General features: G+C 42.6%; 1 protein-coding gene across 1 annotated transcript in view; it reads right to left on the bottom strand.

Annotated features, from left to right (window-relative positions):
* The window catches only part of LOC139540816 (microtubule-associated protein 1S-like), a 45,838-nt gene that overhangs the window by 21,938 nt on the left and 5,483 nt on the right, over positions 1–18,417 (bottom strand). The window contains exon 2 of the mRNA XM_071344794.1: positions 5,767–5,868. Within this exon, the coding sequence (XP_071200895.1) occupies positions 5,767–5,868 (102 nt within the window). The remainder of the gene's footprint in view (positions 1–5,766; positions 5,869–18,417) is intronic.

Here is an 18,417-nt window from a genome sequence, read left to right as displayed (position 1 = left end):
GTGCGACTGAATGAAACGTAGCCGAGCGCCTTTCATGAGTCATCCTATAGGATGCATAAGCTTATATCTTAATATTTTCAGCCGCATATACGTTTTCCAGTAGTACATAATTTCTCTCTAGCCACTTTGAACAACATATTGCCACAGAGAACGACCGCAGCAGCATCGGTGACGTTATGCAAATTGTTTGATAAAGTGGAGGGGGGGGAAAATACATTTATTTATAAACATTCAGCATCTGACAAGAGTGCGTGAAAACAAACTATCTGATATAATGCACTCAGATTTTATGATCCAAACAAAAAAATTATTGCACATTTTATAAGGTCTAATATTTTTCAAGGGATATTTGAAAACATAGTGTTGAGTTCCATGACACCTATTAGACACACACAATCAAACCAAAACAAATGTCCAATTCACGAGTCGCATTGCAATTTCATCATACAAAGCTTTTATTCAAAGACAATTTAAACAAGTTGAATTGTCTGCTTTCACCAAAGCAATCAGATTTAAAGGTGCACTATGCAGAAATCACTCCCACATTTCCTGGTTTTTAAAATGTTTACTGTTTCGGTTAATATGACAAAACAAGCAAATATTGTGTAGAGAATACTTGTACAATCTGAACTGCTGTGAAATAGCTCTTCCATAACCAAAAACATTGTATTTTCAGCTGTTTGAAGCTGTAGTACAAAACCGAAAGTAAAAGACGCAAAAACAAAACGTAAGAATGGGAAACATAGAAATAGTGCACTTATAACAGCTCTACTACCGCTTCTTAGATTTGCTTGCAATGACAGATCTATAACTCACATTTCTATGTGAATTTGGTCAGGTGGCCCAGAAAGTTACAAATTGCAGCTTTAATGCCAGTGACATACATTACCCTGTTTTCATCACAAAGAATCCAGAGTGGACTGCTTTTAGGACATTAGGAGTAGTCTTAACCTTGCTAATAGAAAAAGGTCAAATTAATTTAACAGGGAGAATATATACAATAAAATACTGTAAGTAAGGCGTGAATAGAAAAAGGTAAGCTTGACCTCAAGGCAAATGTTTCAGGATCAGGAAGGAGGGCCTGGAACCACAAATATATTTTGAGCAGTAAAGACGACGTAAGGATGAATAAATATTTCTCACCCACCCAACTGGGCTTCAGAGTGAAGAGATAGAAACCCACCCAACTGGGCTTCAGACTGGATTATCCACGAGAACTGACTCAAATAAGGACATTTTTGGCACTATCCTCAGAGTTCATACGAAGGGAATTGGATGTGTACTACCAGACAGTTGCATTCACAGTATGTATATGCAATATGGCAGTAGTACATACCAATAGATCCTCAGTCATGAAGAGATTTACAGTAATAACCACTGTTAATAGTTTAGGCTTCAATACATGGACATCATTTGAACATGACAAATTAAATAATGATAAAAGAAAGCAGCTCTGATAAATAAATAAAAATCCCATTGAAAACACAGGTAACTGCCCAAATAAAGGAAACTCCAACATAGTGTCTTAATAGGGTGTTGTGGCACCAGCTTCAAAGCACCTTGGCATGAATTTGACAAGTGTCTGGAACTCTACTGGAGGGATGCGAGACCATTCTTTCACAAGAAATCCCATCATTGGGTGTTTTGTTGATGGTGGTGGAAAACGCTATCTCAGATGCCGCTCAAGAATCTCCCATAAGTGTTCAATTGAAATCTGTGACAAACACACACCACTTAAACCGCCTATGCTCCTTTGAGACCCTTCTTTCACAGTCACTGACATCTCTTATTCTAGCCATGGTAGCTAAATAATGGGCAACTGGGCATTTTTATACATGACTAAGCATGATGGGATGTTAATTGCTTAAACACCTGTGTTGAAGCACCTGCTTTCAATATACTTTGTAAAACACATTAGACTTGTCTGCTTTCACCAAAGCAATCACATTGGTGAAACCTCAAATTCCAAATGCCCTAGCTGTGCCACCAGGGGAAAATGTCAGCCTGGAGCCCTGCCCACTGTAACAGGGGACAGTCAGCCTGGAGCCCTGCCCACTGTAACAGGGGACAGTCAGCCTGGAGCCCTGCCCACTGTAACAGGGGACAGTCAGCCTGGAGCCCTGCCCACTGTAACAGGGGACAGTCAGCCTGGAGCCCTGCCCACTGTAACAGGGGACAGTCAGCCTGGAGCCCTGCCCACTGTAACAGGGGACAGTCAGCCTGGAGCCCTGCCCCCTGTAACAGGGGACAGTCAGCCTGGAGCCCTGCCCCCTGTAACAGGGGACAGTCAGCCTGGAGCCCTGCCCCCTGTAACAGGGGACAGTCAGCCTGGAGCCCTGCCCCCTGTAACAGGGGACAGTCAGCCTGGAGCCCTGCCCCCTGTAACAGGGGACAGTCAGCCTGGAGCCCTGCCCCCTGTAACAGGGGACAGTCAGCCTGGAGCCCTGCCCCCTGTAACAGGGGACAGTCAGCCTGGAGCCCTGCCCCCTGTAACAGGGGACAGTCAGCCTGGAGCCCTGCCCACTAACAGGGGACAGTCAGCCTGGAGCCCTGCCCACTAACAGGGGACAGTCAGCCTGGAGCCCTGCCCACTGTAACAGGAGACAGTCAGCCTCACAACAAACAAAAAAAGTCCCCTTTTCCAAAACATATATCTATCAGTATCATATTCATTAGCTTGCAGCTATAGAGTAGCCTAATTACTAAAACTGTGTCACTCTGTTTGGTAACTTTCCTCCAATATACTGTATATTCTAACTTATTTGTATTAGGTATTTGTCATGAATTAGCCCATTCTGGATAAGGTTATACTGTAGGCCTGTGAAATGAGTGCAAGGCAAGGCACTGTGTGGCACACCATGTGCCCCCTGATGACTGTCATGCTCCCCCATCCTGCACCACCCTGCCCAGTAGCACTCCTCTAGTGTAAACACACACACACACAGGCTGACGCCCCACATTCCTCAACAGCTGGCCTGCCATTAGTCAGCCTGCTGCCCGGAAGAGGCTCTGCAGCACAGATTCCATAGTGGAGCACTGCAGTAACATAGTATTCCTTTTACAGAGTTGCGATAGCCTGAGCTAGCATGAAAGTGCAAGTGTGGATGTATTGCGGGTGTTGGGGTGTGACACACAGATTGTGAATGGGTGAGGCCTGAAGGTTGGGCGAGGTAGTTCTTGATACTTGAGGAGAAAGTTGTCCCGAGGATAAACAAATGTTCTGGTGACTGAGGGAAGATGGGCTTCAGGGCGAGGATGGTGCAGCTGTGGCAAACTATTTTCAGCTGTGAGGTCACACACACACACTCTCTCTCCTCCTCCCACTCTCCCTGGGATTTCTCTCTCTGCTTTCCATCAACCAACTTGTCTCATTCCTCTGTCCTCCCCACTAACATTATCACTAACTCTCCACGCAAACTACACTGCAAAGATTCAAATAACAGTCCGAAGGAGCTACTCTGCTGAAGTTGTATTGTTGAGGTGTAAAGGAAGAACACTGAGGCCCAGTAAGATTGTCTCCAGAGTACAGATCTAATTGCAATATTTCTACGGCTATAGTCTGGTGTGCGTGGCGTTTAAGTTATTCTACAAGCAGACAAAAAGGAGGTTGCTTGTTGGCCTCTGGATCTCACAGGAGTGTTCTCACCTTGAGAAACCTGACATTTCCAGGCGTCACTATACAGAGCAAACATGAGAATACGACATCTGGCTATGCAAGACAACTCCTGCTGTAACTTAGATGGGTCGCTATCTGTGCTTTGGAAAACATCACTTAGCTTAAATTATCAACTGACATGACATGTAGAAACAGCCAGCTGGCCACTGGTAGTGGACAGCACCCGTTACCACCCATGGCATTGCATACACCATCCCAGCCAGTCAAATAAAACATTGACTCATGTCTATCATTAGCGGCAGATGGGCAGATAACCCAGAAGTTATCTGGGTTGACGCTTTCTGCCTTGACCAAGGCTAGTTATACTCTGCTAGATTTCTCAAGTAGATGTTTGGCTGAGGGAGAAGTAAAGACAAAACAAGTATTTTTCTCAAAGTCAATTCTAGAATTCTTCCGGATGTATTGTCGATTATCTGGATGATAGATAAATAAATAGCCCACTCATCTGAAAAGTTCATCAGTCTATCCGAATGAGGCTTTTCAGTGGGGCTGAATTGAAAGACGCTGGCAGAGCAACCAGATATAAAAGAAGGAGTTATCACGGGAGATAAAATCTCGTGGGGAAGCGAGCTCCATCTCCACTCGAGTGTGAAGACGCTGGGCAAGTGTAAACTCGCTGGTGTTTGCCTGACTGAGCAGACCCTGACCAGCCGAGCTAGTCAAACTTTCTAATCCACAAGCGGCTTGCAGCCCCCAGCTAACGGCTGCCACAGCCTCTCTGCACGCAAACACCAAGTCCAAGGGTACTGCCGTGTTGCTAACCACTGTGGCCCAGCATGCCAACAGCAGGGAGGGACACACACACACCTAACAGGGGTCAATAATAGAATGCGAAATGGATTGTAAGCTATAGAGTAATGTAAGGAGGTTCCAATGGCTCAGTTTGTTGGAGCATAGCAGAATGGTTATTCACATTCAAAGCAACTCTCTTGTACTATTTAGAATGATCGACTAATTTATGCTTATGGCATCTTCTCTAAGAACTGTGACTCATGAGATGTAACAATGTGTTTCACAGAAAATGCTTTTTTTTGCTTTTCATCATGTGTCTTTGCTCAATTTCACAGCTGTCGAGTTTGAAAAGTGGGTCATAAACCGCATTCACACAGATATTCAATGTAACTCATTGAATGAACTTTGATAAGGAGCCAGACAACATAATGAAAATAATAGCAGGCGTACAAGTATGGGTCAATATTTGGACAGGAAAAATAATGGCATCATTTAGATCAATAGCTCTTCAGACATTTGGCAGCTCACGGATAGGTCTGGCATTGAATGAACAATGGAGATTGAACATCAGCATGCACAATGCAAAGGGAATGGTGAGATTTTTTAAGACCTAGCTAATTAATGCTACATCATTCTACTCATGTCAACAGGAGTTGGCAATTCGCAGTAACGATGAGTGGCAGCTCATCAAACAGGCCCAGGGACAACCATGTGGAACTACTACATGCCTTTGCTAAATTTTCTACCGTATCGGTGACACAATGAAAGCACCGGAACGGCAGCGGCAAGACTTCTAGTTCCTATGAGCGATTCGAGCTGAAATGCAATGAACTGGGCCTGGCAGAAAGCGAAACTCATAGTAAACGGAGTCTAAGGGGGCGAATCTATGGCAACATACTGGATAATATCTATGTTCAGAAGAGAGCCAGGTTTGACCAATTTGGTGAACTTAATTGCCTTGGCTCAGTGGACTGCAAAAAAACAAAAACAATTTCACAACACCAGCAAACGAGAGCCTGTCAAAATATTCCAAGTACAGTTCACAAATGGTATGACACAAATCAGCTGGACAGCTCCTCAGCTTTTTGTTCCAGCATGACCTGACACAGACTGTCGCAAGTAACTGCAGCTGGTCCTCACTATACCAACCACAACAGCAACCATTAAGACGTCATTTTCTGCGCTGAAACGGATAAAGACGTACAGTCGAAACCAAGCCGATCAAGGACGACGGATCCCTTGCCATGATCACCATCGTGTCAAGAGACTTAATACTGAGGGCCAACAGGGAGGGGTTTTATAGTTCAGTCACTGATGTTTTTACCCAGAAGGATAGACGGATGGAAAAAGCTCCTTACCTTTTATTTCTTCCGAGAAGAAGGCAGAGTGTCGAGACACAAAGAGCTTGAGCTGCTCGTCCAGGTTACAGAATGTCAGGTCCACATCCCATGAGCGGATGCCTGTGAAAACACACACACACCAGGGTGGTTAGGAGAACACTCAATAGTCAAATCAACAGCATGTTCAAGTATTCAAACCAAACATACACTTAACATGACGGGCACTTTTACTTATCAGAGACTACATAGTGAGATTCCAAAGGCCTTGAGGAAAGTGAGGTACCATTCATTTGACATAGGATATTATATTTATATTCTCGTATCGAAAGGCAATGCTAGCTATTGTGGAGTTTAGTTGCACCTGACAGAAGCCATACAGACTTACAGTATATGTAATTAGCCAGAGATGGAAGTAGAACGTGCCCAGGCTCAGAGTTGCTTCATAATAACATACAGACATAACTCTGCCATTTTACAACCCGATTATTGGACAACACTGCCTAGAGTAATTATATCATTGAGGTTTGTGTTAATGTCAGTCAGGCTAAGGGATTGTTTTTAGAGGAGAAAGGGAAGGATTCAAACTGAAACTACAACTGGGGAAGCAAAGACTTCAGGGATGGGCTGAGAGACTAACTCACTCACAGATAACATGGAAAATGCTACTTGTGTACCGGTAATGAAATTACAAACATATTTTGAGTTAAAGCTGCAATATGTAACTTTTTGGGCTACACCAGCTTCAAACAGCTGAAAATACAATATTTTAGTTATGGAAAATATATTTCACAGCTGGATTAGGTGGTGCAATGATTCTCTACACAATGACTGCTTGTTTAGTCAAACGGAAATTAGGCGAACTATTCGAATTTTAGCAACTAGGAATTGGCGGAGCAATTTCTGCATATTGCACCTTTAATAAGTAACTCACATACAGTAAACAATATAATAGGTTATGGCTCTGTCACTGTTGGAGGTTCTTTTTGTAACGTCAACATGCTATAAATACCATGCAGCTGATAATTGAACGGAGGCCTCAAATTCCTAGACTAAACGACATAGCAGAAGTACAATAACATTATGTAAAAATAGACTAAATACAATAAAATGACCAAGACATGAACTAAGAGTGTGACAAATGGATAATAAGACAGAATATAATGTGTACATTTCATCTACAATTTTGCTGCAATTAAGCTATAGGCTATATAGCATAGGTTAAAACGTGGACCTATACTGCATGAAAAATGTATACAAAGGGTATGTCTGTCATGTCTAATGTGGTACACGGGTGCAGTGTCAAATCCAAATTGGAGGACACAGAATTCATATGGTCCATATGACGTGCCCTGCATGACAAGAGAGCTACACTGCCAAGAAAGACCACTGTAGTAAAGGGATTAGCCATTTAAGGGCTTAAGCATTGCATGTGGTGATGACATAACTAACAGTGGGCGGGCAATATCAGATTCAACTCTACTAGAAAAAGTAATGAATGCTAAACAGCGAAGTAGACCCTGGTGAGCAAATTGACAGACTTCTAATTTAATAATCTAAATATTGTAATGAAGACATACTGTAGGCCTATTTGAACACAAAGGGCAAAAGACAAAAAAACGAATTCCCCTGCCTATACAACCATATGTATGATGAATCTTCACTAAAAAAGATTTGCAGAGAGAAGATCTGCTTTTGAATTCGCTCACCATAGTGAAGATCAAGAGGGACAATGAAAAAGCAAGAGGAAGCAGCCTCCCGTTCTGTCTGTCTGGGACAAATTTAGCTCCGACCTCATCGGCACATGTTATTTTTATTACTTCTCCAAAAACAGAGAAAAAAGCAGTAGAAGATTTTTTTTTATACACTGCAAGGCAGCCCACTAGTCTCCCAGTCTTCCGAGAAGACAGTAACTCCTCAACCAATTGTAATCATTGCTCAGTTCCTGGCATGAACATTTTAACAAAAAAAGGTGAGAGACCACTGGCCTAGGGACCAGCCCAAGGTTGTTTCAGCTCATTCTGGAACAACTCGATCTCTGATCGAGTTCAGTGTGTCAAATCGGAGGGTCTGTTGTCCGGGCCTCTGGCAGTCTCTATGGGGGTGCCACAGGGTTCAATTCTTGGACCGACTCTCTTCTCTGTTTACATCAATGATGTCGCTCTTGCTGCTGGTGATTCTCTGATCCACCTCTACGCAGACGACACTATTCTGTATACTTCTGGCCCTTCTTTTGACACTGTGTTAACAACCCTCCAGGCGAGCTTCAATGCCATACAACTCTCCTTCCGTGGCCTCCAACTGCTCTTAAATACAAGTAAAACCAAATGCATGCTCTTCAACCGATCGCTGCCTGCTCCTGCCCGCCTGTCCAACATCACTACTTTGGACGGCTCTGACTTAGAATATGTGGACACCTACAAATACCTAGGTGTCTGGTTAGACTGTAAACTCTCCTTCCAGACTCACATCAAACATCTCCAATCCAAAGTCAAATCTAGAATTGGCTTCCTATTCCGCAACAAAGCATCCTTTACTCATGCTGCCAAACATACCCTTGTAAAACTGACCATCCTACCAATCCTCGACTTCGGTGATGTCATTTACAAAATAGCCTCCAAAACCCTACTCAATAAATTGGATGCAGTCTATCACAGTGCCATCCGTTTTGTCACCAAAGCCCCATATACTACCCACCACTGCGACCTGTACACTCTCGTTGGCTGGCCCTCGCTTCATACTCGTCGCCAAACCCACTGGTTCCAGGTCATCTACAAGACCCTGCTAGGTAAAGTCCCCCCTTATCTCAGCTCGCTGGTCACCATAGCAGCACCTACCTGTAGCACGCGCTCCAGCAGGTATATCTCTCTAGTCACCCCCAAAACCAATTCTTCCTTTGGACGCCTCTCCTTCCAGTTCTCTGCTGCCAATGACTGGAACGAACTACAAAAATCTCTGAAACTGGAAACACCTATCTCCCTCACTAGCTTTAAGCACCAGCTGTCAGAGCAGCTCATAGATTACTGCACCTGTATATAACCCATCTACAATTTAGCCCAAACAACTACCTCTTTACCTACTGTATTTATTTATTAATTTATTTTGCTCCTTTGCACCCCATTATTTCTGTCTCTACTTTGCACTTTCTTCCACTGCAAACCAACCATTCCATTGTTTTTTTAGTTTTTATTTTACTTGCTGTGTTGTACTCACTTCGCCTCCATGGCCTTTTATATTTTTATTTATTTATACATATATTTGTTTGCCTTCACCTCCCTTATCTCACCTCACTTGCTCACATTGTATATAGACTTATTTTTTTTTTTTTCACTGTATTATTGACTATATGTTTGTTTTACTCCATGTGTAACTATGTGTTGTTGTATGTGTCGAACTGCTTTGCTTTATCTTGGCCAGGTCGCAATTGTAAATGAGAACGTGTTCTCAATTTGCCTACCTGGTTAAATAAAGGTTAAATAAATAAATAAATAAAAAACTAAATGAAGATGGGACGATATCTATACAATTCATTATTATACTCTGTGGCACTATTGTTAGGCTACTGCTGAACTGTTTAATAATTGGCAAATTACACAGAAAAGGGACGGCTAATAAATATATATATACGCACTTTCATTCAGCGCAACACATACTCATCCTTTAAAATAATAATAATTACATCTCATATATATATAAAAAAAAATATTGAATGAAAAGAAAGTGCGTGTTCTGATCTCTGGGGTCGGGCATTCCATTCTGAACTGTTGGGAATTACGACCAGCCATTCTAGACTGAACTGCCACTACAGACATTGTGTTGACATTATTTCTCATTCTTGTAAAATTCTGTTTTAAAGTTTGATGAAGTAATGCTACAGTAGCTTACTGCTATGCTCGTTGAGGATTTTGGCAAGCTCATTCAAATTACACCGAGAGCAGAAGGATATTAGTTTGTCACAATGATCTAGCCAAGCACACTGTTTTAGCATGCATCCTATATTAAACATTATTTACGTTTGTAACACTGAATGTCTTGGGCAGCTCAAAATAAGTTACTGCCCTTTGATCAGGAAAGGAAGATCCAAATCACTGAATACCGCATCCATATAACAATTCCTAGTTTTGTTTCTAGACTGAAAAGACTGAAGCAAATGTCTCAGAATAGCACCCAGGCTAGGGAAGAACATGGACCTGGGCATTACTTTACTTCCGTATAACCTCAACAGGCAAACATCTTTGTCTGGCAGTGATTTGGAACTTGCATTGAAAAGATCTAGCCATTTGTCCTGATTTGCATGCACATTCTGAGTGAAATGAATTGATTCAAAAGGAAAACAGTACTAAAAAGGGTCTTACTGGACTCACCAGCTCCCGCTTTCTCTTGTTATGCACTTTACAAGGAACACATGACTGGCTCAACTGTTCAAAGAATAATGTGACATGTGAAATGAAGAAAGCAATATGCTTTATCTCCTAACGTATTGCACAAATTGACAGCAGGTATTAACTTAAAAAGTTGCTACAAATATTCAAAATCATTGAAAAACTTCCCCAAAAAATAGTTGACGGTAGGGCCGGGCGATATGCCGATATATATCGTGTGACGATAGAAAAACGTCTATCGTTTCATATTATGCTCAACCGTTTATTTCGTTGTGTCGCAAATCACACTTTACGGCAATATTGTTCGGCAATTGGAAGTCGCTTTGCAACACAAACAAACATGGAGGAGAGTGAACGCGACACAGAGACCGTACCTAAAAGAGGGGCTACTTCGGTCGCATGGACGTGGTTTGGGTATGAAAAGTCTGACACGGACCAGAAAACCATCCTCTGCAAAATATGCCGCAGGCCGGTCCCAACAACAGGCTCAAACACCACTAACCTCTTACCACCTACGCAAGAATCATGGGAAACAGTATGGAGAGAGTCTACGGATGAAACCCAAAAAAGTACAGTCGAGTGCTCAAAACAAACCCCTGACTCAGACGTTGCAAGAGGCTTTTGCCCGCGGCACACCATATGGAAAAGAATCACGAAGATGGAAGGAGAACAGCTGCCGTTACAACTTACATCTGCAAAGACATGGCCCCAATTTACACGGTCGAGAAACAGGGGGTTTCATGAGTTGGTGCAAACACTCGACCCAAGGTACCAAATGCAAATACATTTTGAATTATACTCAACAACAAAAAAATAAAAATAAATAAAAAAGGTAATAAGAAATAGGCCTTCACATGTGGTCATTTTATATAAACTATTTAGTCGTTGAATTACAGAAATAGTGCCTATCGTGACATGTGTTGTCATTTGTATATGAAACTATTTATTCGGGATTGAGATTTATCCAGAACGCCAATGCCCTATTTGATGGTATTGAAAAACCCATCTCATGGCTTTTTCCAAATACCCCAGTATACCTACTGCTCAAGCCTGCATACCGCTGCAACTGATTCATAGATGACGCAATCACTATTGCACTCCATACTTCCCTTTCCCACCTGGACAAAAGGAACCCCTACATGAGAATGCTGTTCATTGACTACAGCTCAGCGATCATCACCATAGTGCCTTCCAAGCTCATCACTAAGCTAAGGACCCAGGGATTAAACAACTCCCTCTGCAACTGGATTCAGGACTTCCTGATGGGCCGCACCCAGGTGGTGAAGGTAGGTAACACATCCACCACAGGGGTGCGTACTTAGTCCCCTCCTGTACTCCCTGTTCACCCACAACTATGTGGCCGGGCACTCCAACACTATCATTAAGTTTGCAGAAGGCACGACTGTGGTGGGCCTAATCGCCGAGAACGATGAGACAGCCTACAGGGAGGAGCTCAGAGACCTGGCAGTGTGGTGCCAGGACAACAACTTCTCCTTCAACGTCAGCAAGACAAAAGGAGTTAATCGTGGACTGCAGGAAACAGAGGGCCGAGCACGCCCCCATTCACATCAACAGGGCTGTAGTGGGGCGGGATGAGAGCTTCAAGTTCCTCTGTGTCCACATCACTAAGAACCTATCATAGGGCTGGGTGATAAGCCCCCCCACCCCCAACATTTTTTGGGGATTTATTTTTAAATTGGACGTTATGACAGTATTTTATGTTTTGGAATAAATAAAGTTCTTAATTTGCTTTATGAGTACTGCGTAACACTAGGGTGGGAACACATACATTCTAAGAGACTTCAATGGGTCTTTCTCCCTTCTGATTGGTTGAATTGAACAGTATAAAACGAAGTCAACATTTCATGCACTTATTTGAGATAATTTCCACACTGCCACGTAGGGCTGCACGATATGCGCAAGAAATCTGAGCCTTATTTTTAACCAATTGTTGCAATTGCAATTTGACTAGCGATTTAGAGCAAAACACTTGGGTTAACTGTTGGAATCATGGAAATACAATGACTATTCTAATTATATAGTTAAAATATAAGTGGGCACTTTGAATAAAGTGTTTGACATGACAAGAAATGGAAATGCCAGGGAGGAGTTGTGTCAGGGTAGGAACTAAAGTGTTATATGTGTTTCCTAGGGGACCCTATAATCTTTGGCTACATTGAACGTTCTCTCTTAGCTACTTCGTGTAGCTAACATATTCTTGCTTCGTGTATTCCTCTTTCATTTAGAAGATACTGTTGCACAAACATGCTGATTTAGGTCTAAACCATCACTGGTATTATCAGGCTGTATAGCTAATTATGTAAGCTCTTACTCAGTACATTTATTAGCTAGCTAGCGATTAGCATTAGCGGCTAACAAGATTTAGGAACAACTTGCTAAGAAAATACACTAGCTGTTTGCAGATGTAAGAAACACAAACTAATAGTGTAATTATAAAAACGCTAGTGGATTTATATTAAGAACCAAAGTGAAAACAGCGTTGTTGTCATCAACATTGTTGCGTGTGCTGCATTGACCATGCAGACTGAACGCAAGTGTCTCTTGGTCGAGGAACAACAAATGAGCTCCTTGAGTGAAAGGTCTGTGTGGAAAGCGGCATCGAGAGAGAGAGAGTGGCGAGAGAGGACTCAAGTAACGAAGTAAACTATAAAGATGGACATTACACACCGCGTATAACATTTAACAAACCAAACATTCAAATACCGTTATAGAAGGTAAAGTAAAAACCCAAACTGGTCCGTGCATCAATAACAGTATATCGTAAAAAAAGGTATACCGCTCAGCCCTAACCTATCATGAGCCAAACACACCAACATAATCTTGAAGAGCACGACAACGCCTCTTCCCCCACTCAGGAGGCTGAAAAGATTTGTCATGGGCCCTCAGATCCTCAAAACGTTGTACAGCTGCACCATTGAGAGCATCTTGACTGGCTGCATCGCCACTTGGTATGGCAACTGCTTGGCATCCGATCGCAATGCGCTAGAGGGTAGTGCGTACTGTCCAGTACATCCTGCAATCCAGGACCTCTATACCAGGCGGTGTCAGAGGAAAGCCCTAAAAATTGTCAAAGACTCCAGTCACCAAGTCATAGACTGTTCTCTCTGTTACCGCAATGGAAGGAGTACCGGAGCGACACGTCTGGGATCAAAAGGCTCCTGAACAGCTTCTACCTCCAAGCCATAAGACTGCTGAACAGTTAATCAAATGGATACCCGGACTATTTGCATTGAGCCCCTTTTTTTTGCACTGACATTCTTGCACTGGCTCCATGCACACTTACTGGACCTTACACACACACAAACTAGGGCTGGACGATAAATTTAATGAAGTCGAATTAATGTTTTTGCACGATATTCCAAAAGCTGTATCGCAAGGCATCAAGGTTTTGTTTTCTTTTGTTTCTATGAGCGTTTATGGCCGCTTGTTCTCATGTTGTCTTTTTGGTCTCGTCTCTTTCTGTGCACCTTCCCATTTACACCAGAGATCTGTATGTAATGACGAGATGATCATCCTAATATAATATCATCCTAGGACCATGCCTCAGGACTACCTGGCCTAATGACTCCTTGCTGTCCCCAGTCCACCTGGTCGTGCTGTCCCCAGTCCACCAGTTTCAACTGTTCTGCCTGCGGCTATGGAAACCTGACTTGTTCACCAGACGTGCTACCTTGTCCCGGACCTGCTGTTTTCAACCTTCTCACCCCCGCACCTGCTGTTTAACTGAATGATCGGCTATGAAAATACATTTACTACTGAGGTGCTGACCTGTTGCAACCTCTACAACCACTGTGATTATTATTTGACACTGCTGGTCATCTATGAACATTTGAACATCTTGGCCATGTACTGTTATAATCTCCAGCCGGCACAGCCAGAAGAGGACTGGCCACCCATCAGAGCCTGGTTCCTCTAGGTTTCTTCCTAGGCTCCTGCCTTTCTAGGGAGTTTTTCCTAGCCCCCGTGCTTCTGCATCTGCATTGATTGCTGTTTGGGGTTTTAAGCTGGGTTTCTGTATAGCACTTTGTGACATCGGCTGATGTAAAAAGGGCTTTATAAATAAAGGCAGGCGACAAGCTGAGGTTTAAAATAATCCCATAGAAACACATTGGGCTTATTTTGGACACATTTTGGCGAGACTGAAACCTCGCTTCGCTTCCTCTCTCTTTACTAGGGCCATCCCAGACTAAAAAATAATCTTGGTAGAACGAGAGTCTTCTGTTCTTTTGACCAATTGATAGGTCGAAATATGAGATGTAGATATATGTCTGTCTCTGTCTGTCTACACACAAAAGTTTAGACACCTACACAAAGGTTTTCTCTTGATTTTTACTATTTTCTACACTAGAATAATAGTGAAGATATCAAAACTATGAAATAACACATATGAAATCATGTAGTAACCAAAAATAGCCACCCTTTGCCTTGACAGCTTTGCACACTTGGCATTCTCTCAACCAGCTTCACCTGGAATGCTTTTACAACAGTCTTGAAGGAGTTCCCACATATGCTCAGCACTTCTTGGCTGCTTTTCCTTCACTCTGCGGTCCGACAAATCCGAAACCATCTCAATTTGGTTGAGGTCGGGGGATTGTGCAGGCCAGGTCATCTGATATAGCTAATGTATCATTTTTTTCCTTTAACGAGTCCGACGTGAAGGACATAATGCTTTCCCGGGAACAGGCCCAAATCCCAGTAATTTGCGTAAAGATGGAGAAAAAGAGGACGAAGGTCGGGCTGCCTTCTGAGAATTCATAGGCGATCGAATAAACCCCCACTGCTTTCCATTCTACTAGCTAACATGCAATCATTGGAAAATAAAATCTATGACCTACGAGGAAGATTAAACGACCAACGGGACATTAAAAACTGTAAAATCTTATGCTTTCACAGAGTCGTGGCTGAACCACAACATTATCAACATATTAGCTGGCTGGTAAAACAGCCCTTACACAGACTGGAGGTATGTTGGGTCATTGTCCTGTTGAAAACCAAATGATAGTCCCACAATGAAGCCCAAAGATAGAAAATATCCTGATAAAATAAATATCCTATAAATCACATTGGCTATGCATGGCCTGTTTTCAAGAAACTTGAAACATTGTATCAACTATTGTATTAACTTGGTCCAGCCAAAGCTGGAGCTAGGAAACATTGAATAAAATATTCTGGCGCTAGTGAGCTCCGTACAGACAAACACAGCCGTAGGCTGTTTTGCGCAAGGGATAAGTAGTACTCAGGTACACCTATTTTATGACCTTTCCACCAGATCAAAACATGACATTTTTTTGGCCCCCTTTCATGCCTAGTGGCAATCAGAAAATTGTGTACAGATCTGACATGTGGCCATGCATTATCCTTCTGAAACACGAGGTATGAATGGCATGACAATGGATGAATGGCATGACAATGGGCCTCGGGAACTCAGTATCTCTGTGCATTCAAATTGCCATCAATAAAACGTAATAGTGTTCGTTGTCCGTAGCTTATGCCTGCTCATACCATAACCCCAACGCCACCATGATGTACTCTGTTCACAACGTTGACATCAGCAAACCGCTCGAGACCGGTTGGATGTACCGCCAAATCTCTAAAGCAAAGTTGGAGGCAATTTATGGTCGAAAAATGAACATTAAGTTATCTGGCAACAGCTCTGATGGCCATTCCTGCAGTCAGCATGCCAATTGCACGCTCCCTCAAAACTTGAGACATCTGTGGCATTGTGTTGTGTGACAAAACTGTACATTTTTGAGTGGCATTTTATTGTCCCCAGCACAATGTGCACCTGTGTAATGATCATGCTGTTTAATCAGCTTCTTGATATGCCACACTTGTCAGGTGGATGGATTATCTTGACCAAGGATAAATGCTCACTAAAAGGGATATAAACACATTTGTACACAAAATGAGCAAAATAAGCATTTTGAAAGTATGGATTGTTTCTGGGATCTTTTACTTCAGCTCATGAAACATGGGACAAATACTTCACATGTTGCGTTCATATTTTTGTTCAGTATATATGGCAATGTGTATTATGCAATATTGACATATCTTTGGTTATAGTGCGTAACAGTATCCGGTTCTCTTTATTGTGTCCCTGACTATGGCAACTGTCGGATGCATGGTGCTCATGACAGAAACGTTCTTTCTTGCCTTTAATTGGTATCGTGTGAGTGTTGTCATTCTTCAGCACCGTTGTGGAGTACAACGACTGTGCAGGTGCCTTATTTTGAGGGAGGAAGCTCCCGTCTTGCTTTGTTCATGGTGCCGACTAAGCTTGTTTTATTTGCAAGCAACTTCTTCACCAATGACAGTAAAGTGAAGAAATTGTCCACTGTGACATTTCTCCCCTTGCCAACATAAAGTTCCACAAGCCTCATCACCACATTCTCCGACACTTGCTCACCTGCTGCCCGATGTGGATCTTTTCCGAAATGGTGCCTTCCCTTCCTTTCTCACCGTTTCATTTGGTGGTGGCGCGGGAACCTGCTCAGTGCGCACCATTTTGGCTTTTTTGCACTTAGGCCTCAGAGGTGTAGAATCAGAAGAATAATCAGAGAAGTCATGATTCATTTAGGTTCAGTTGAGGCAATTACCAGGGTGATTATCAACTGGCCACTGCACCTTCCAACGTCGGGAGAATGAGCGGAGCAGGCCCTACTGTCGGGAGGAAGGGCAATGGGGAAAACCATTCAAATAATGACACGCCCTCCTAAAACTGGTACTAATTCCAGTTCTGTTTGTGATTTAACAATTCTAACAACGACAGTGTGTTATATAGACTTTTTTAGGAAAAGTCAACGACGGAGGGGATATGACTTTAGAAATGGCAGAAAAATAAAATAAATTAATGAGCTGTCAAAATGACCGCTTTAGCGGGTCTAGTGTTAAGCCAGTGGCACATACAACACAGACACTCAAGAGGGAGTACAATGGACACTGGTGGTAGCAGATGGGAAATGGGGCTGAGGGGTCCTGAGAGGATTCTAGAGTACACAGAGGCAGCTGCTAAGTCTCAGACAAGAGAAGACTTGTCTGGGCTAGACTAGGGCTGGCTTGACCCACCGTTGGGTTGGAGCAAAGAAAACCCCAGCAGGTCAAAATGTCTGTTATCTTTTCTAGGCCGTCCATCAGCACATTACAACAACACATAAGAACCAGCACAGCTGAACCAACTGACAGACCACCTGCACAGCGTTGTTCTTTCAATAGGAAGCCCCTCTTCTATTTGCACTTTGCCAGCAATCACAAGCATGTTGACCATGTAGAAGGGATAGAGTATTCAGGGGCTGCATTCATTTAAAAAAATGTACAAATTTAGTCATCACCAAATACTTTTAATCATGTTATACTCAGAGAATCTTCAACACAAGACCGTTTCTTCAGGCTTGTTCCCCAAACAAAATCATTAACAAAGCGCCTGCCTCTATCACTGACCAGGAAGGGAAGGATATGGTGAGCAGTGTGACACACACACACACACACACACACACACACACACACACACACACACACACACACACACACACACACACACACACACACACACACACACACACACACACACACACACAGAGACAGAGGAAGTGTTTGTGACATCAGTCACATGGCCTCAACACAGATACTGACGGGCAATTCCACTGTAACAGAATTAAGCTTTAACACAGTTTTCACATTAAAATGTATGCTAAACAAAAAGCATTGATTTCAAAAGTTTAACAACATACAACTCTATGCACGAGGACTACTTTTAACAATTTCCATGGAAAAATGTACAAGACCTAAATTTCGTGGATGAACTTTGCAGATGCAAACTTTGGTAATGGAATTACGGTAAAATCTGTTTTTAATGCAACCAGGTTTTTCAAAAACTCTTAAATATCTGCTCCAAATTAAGATTCAAAGATGTCTGCAGAAAGAAGGGTATGTCAGCTATGACATGGCACCTTGAGTTTGAAAAAAATCTATTTGGTTATTAAACTACAGTAAGTGAAGTGGATTTACACCCGGTAATGGAATTATGGTAATGGTTCCCTGATCTGTACTACACAGAAATGCATAACTATGGAAATGAATGTCATTCTCCTTTGGACATCTTTACTGTACTGTATTGCATTGCACTATAATCGACTGTGCTGTAGTCACTGTCCTGTACTTTACTAACTGTACAGTACTCTTCTATGCTCAACTCACTGTACTATCAAAACTTGTTAAACATTTGTCCATGATAGGCTCAGATTTGGTCCAGTCCGCTCTCTCTGTGGACGTT

The sequence above is a fragment of the Salvelinus alpinus genome, chromosome 16 (genome assembly GCF_045679555.1).
Source record: "Salvelinus alpinus chromosome 16, SLU_Salpinus.1, whole genome shotgun sequence".
Classification (NCBI taxonomy): domain Eukaryota; kingdom Metazoa; phylum Chordata; class Actinopteri; order Salmoniformes; family Salmonidae; genus Salvelinus; species Salvelinus alpinus.
This window is presented reverse-complemented; position numbering and strand designations above follow the sequence as displayed.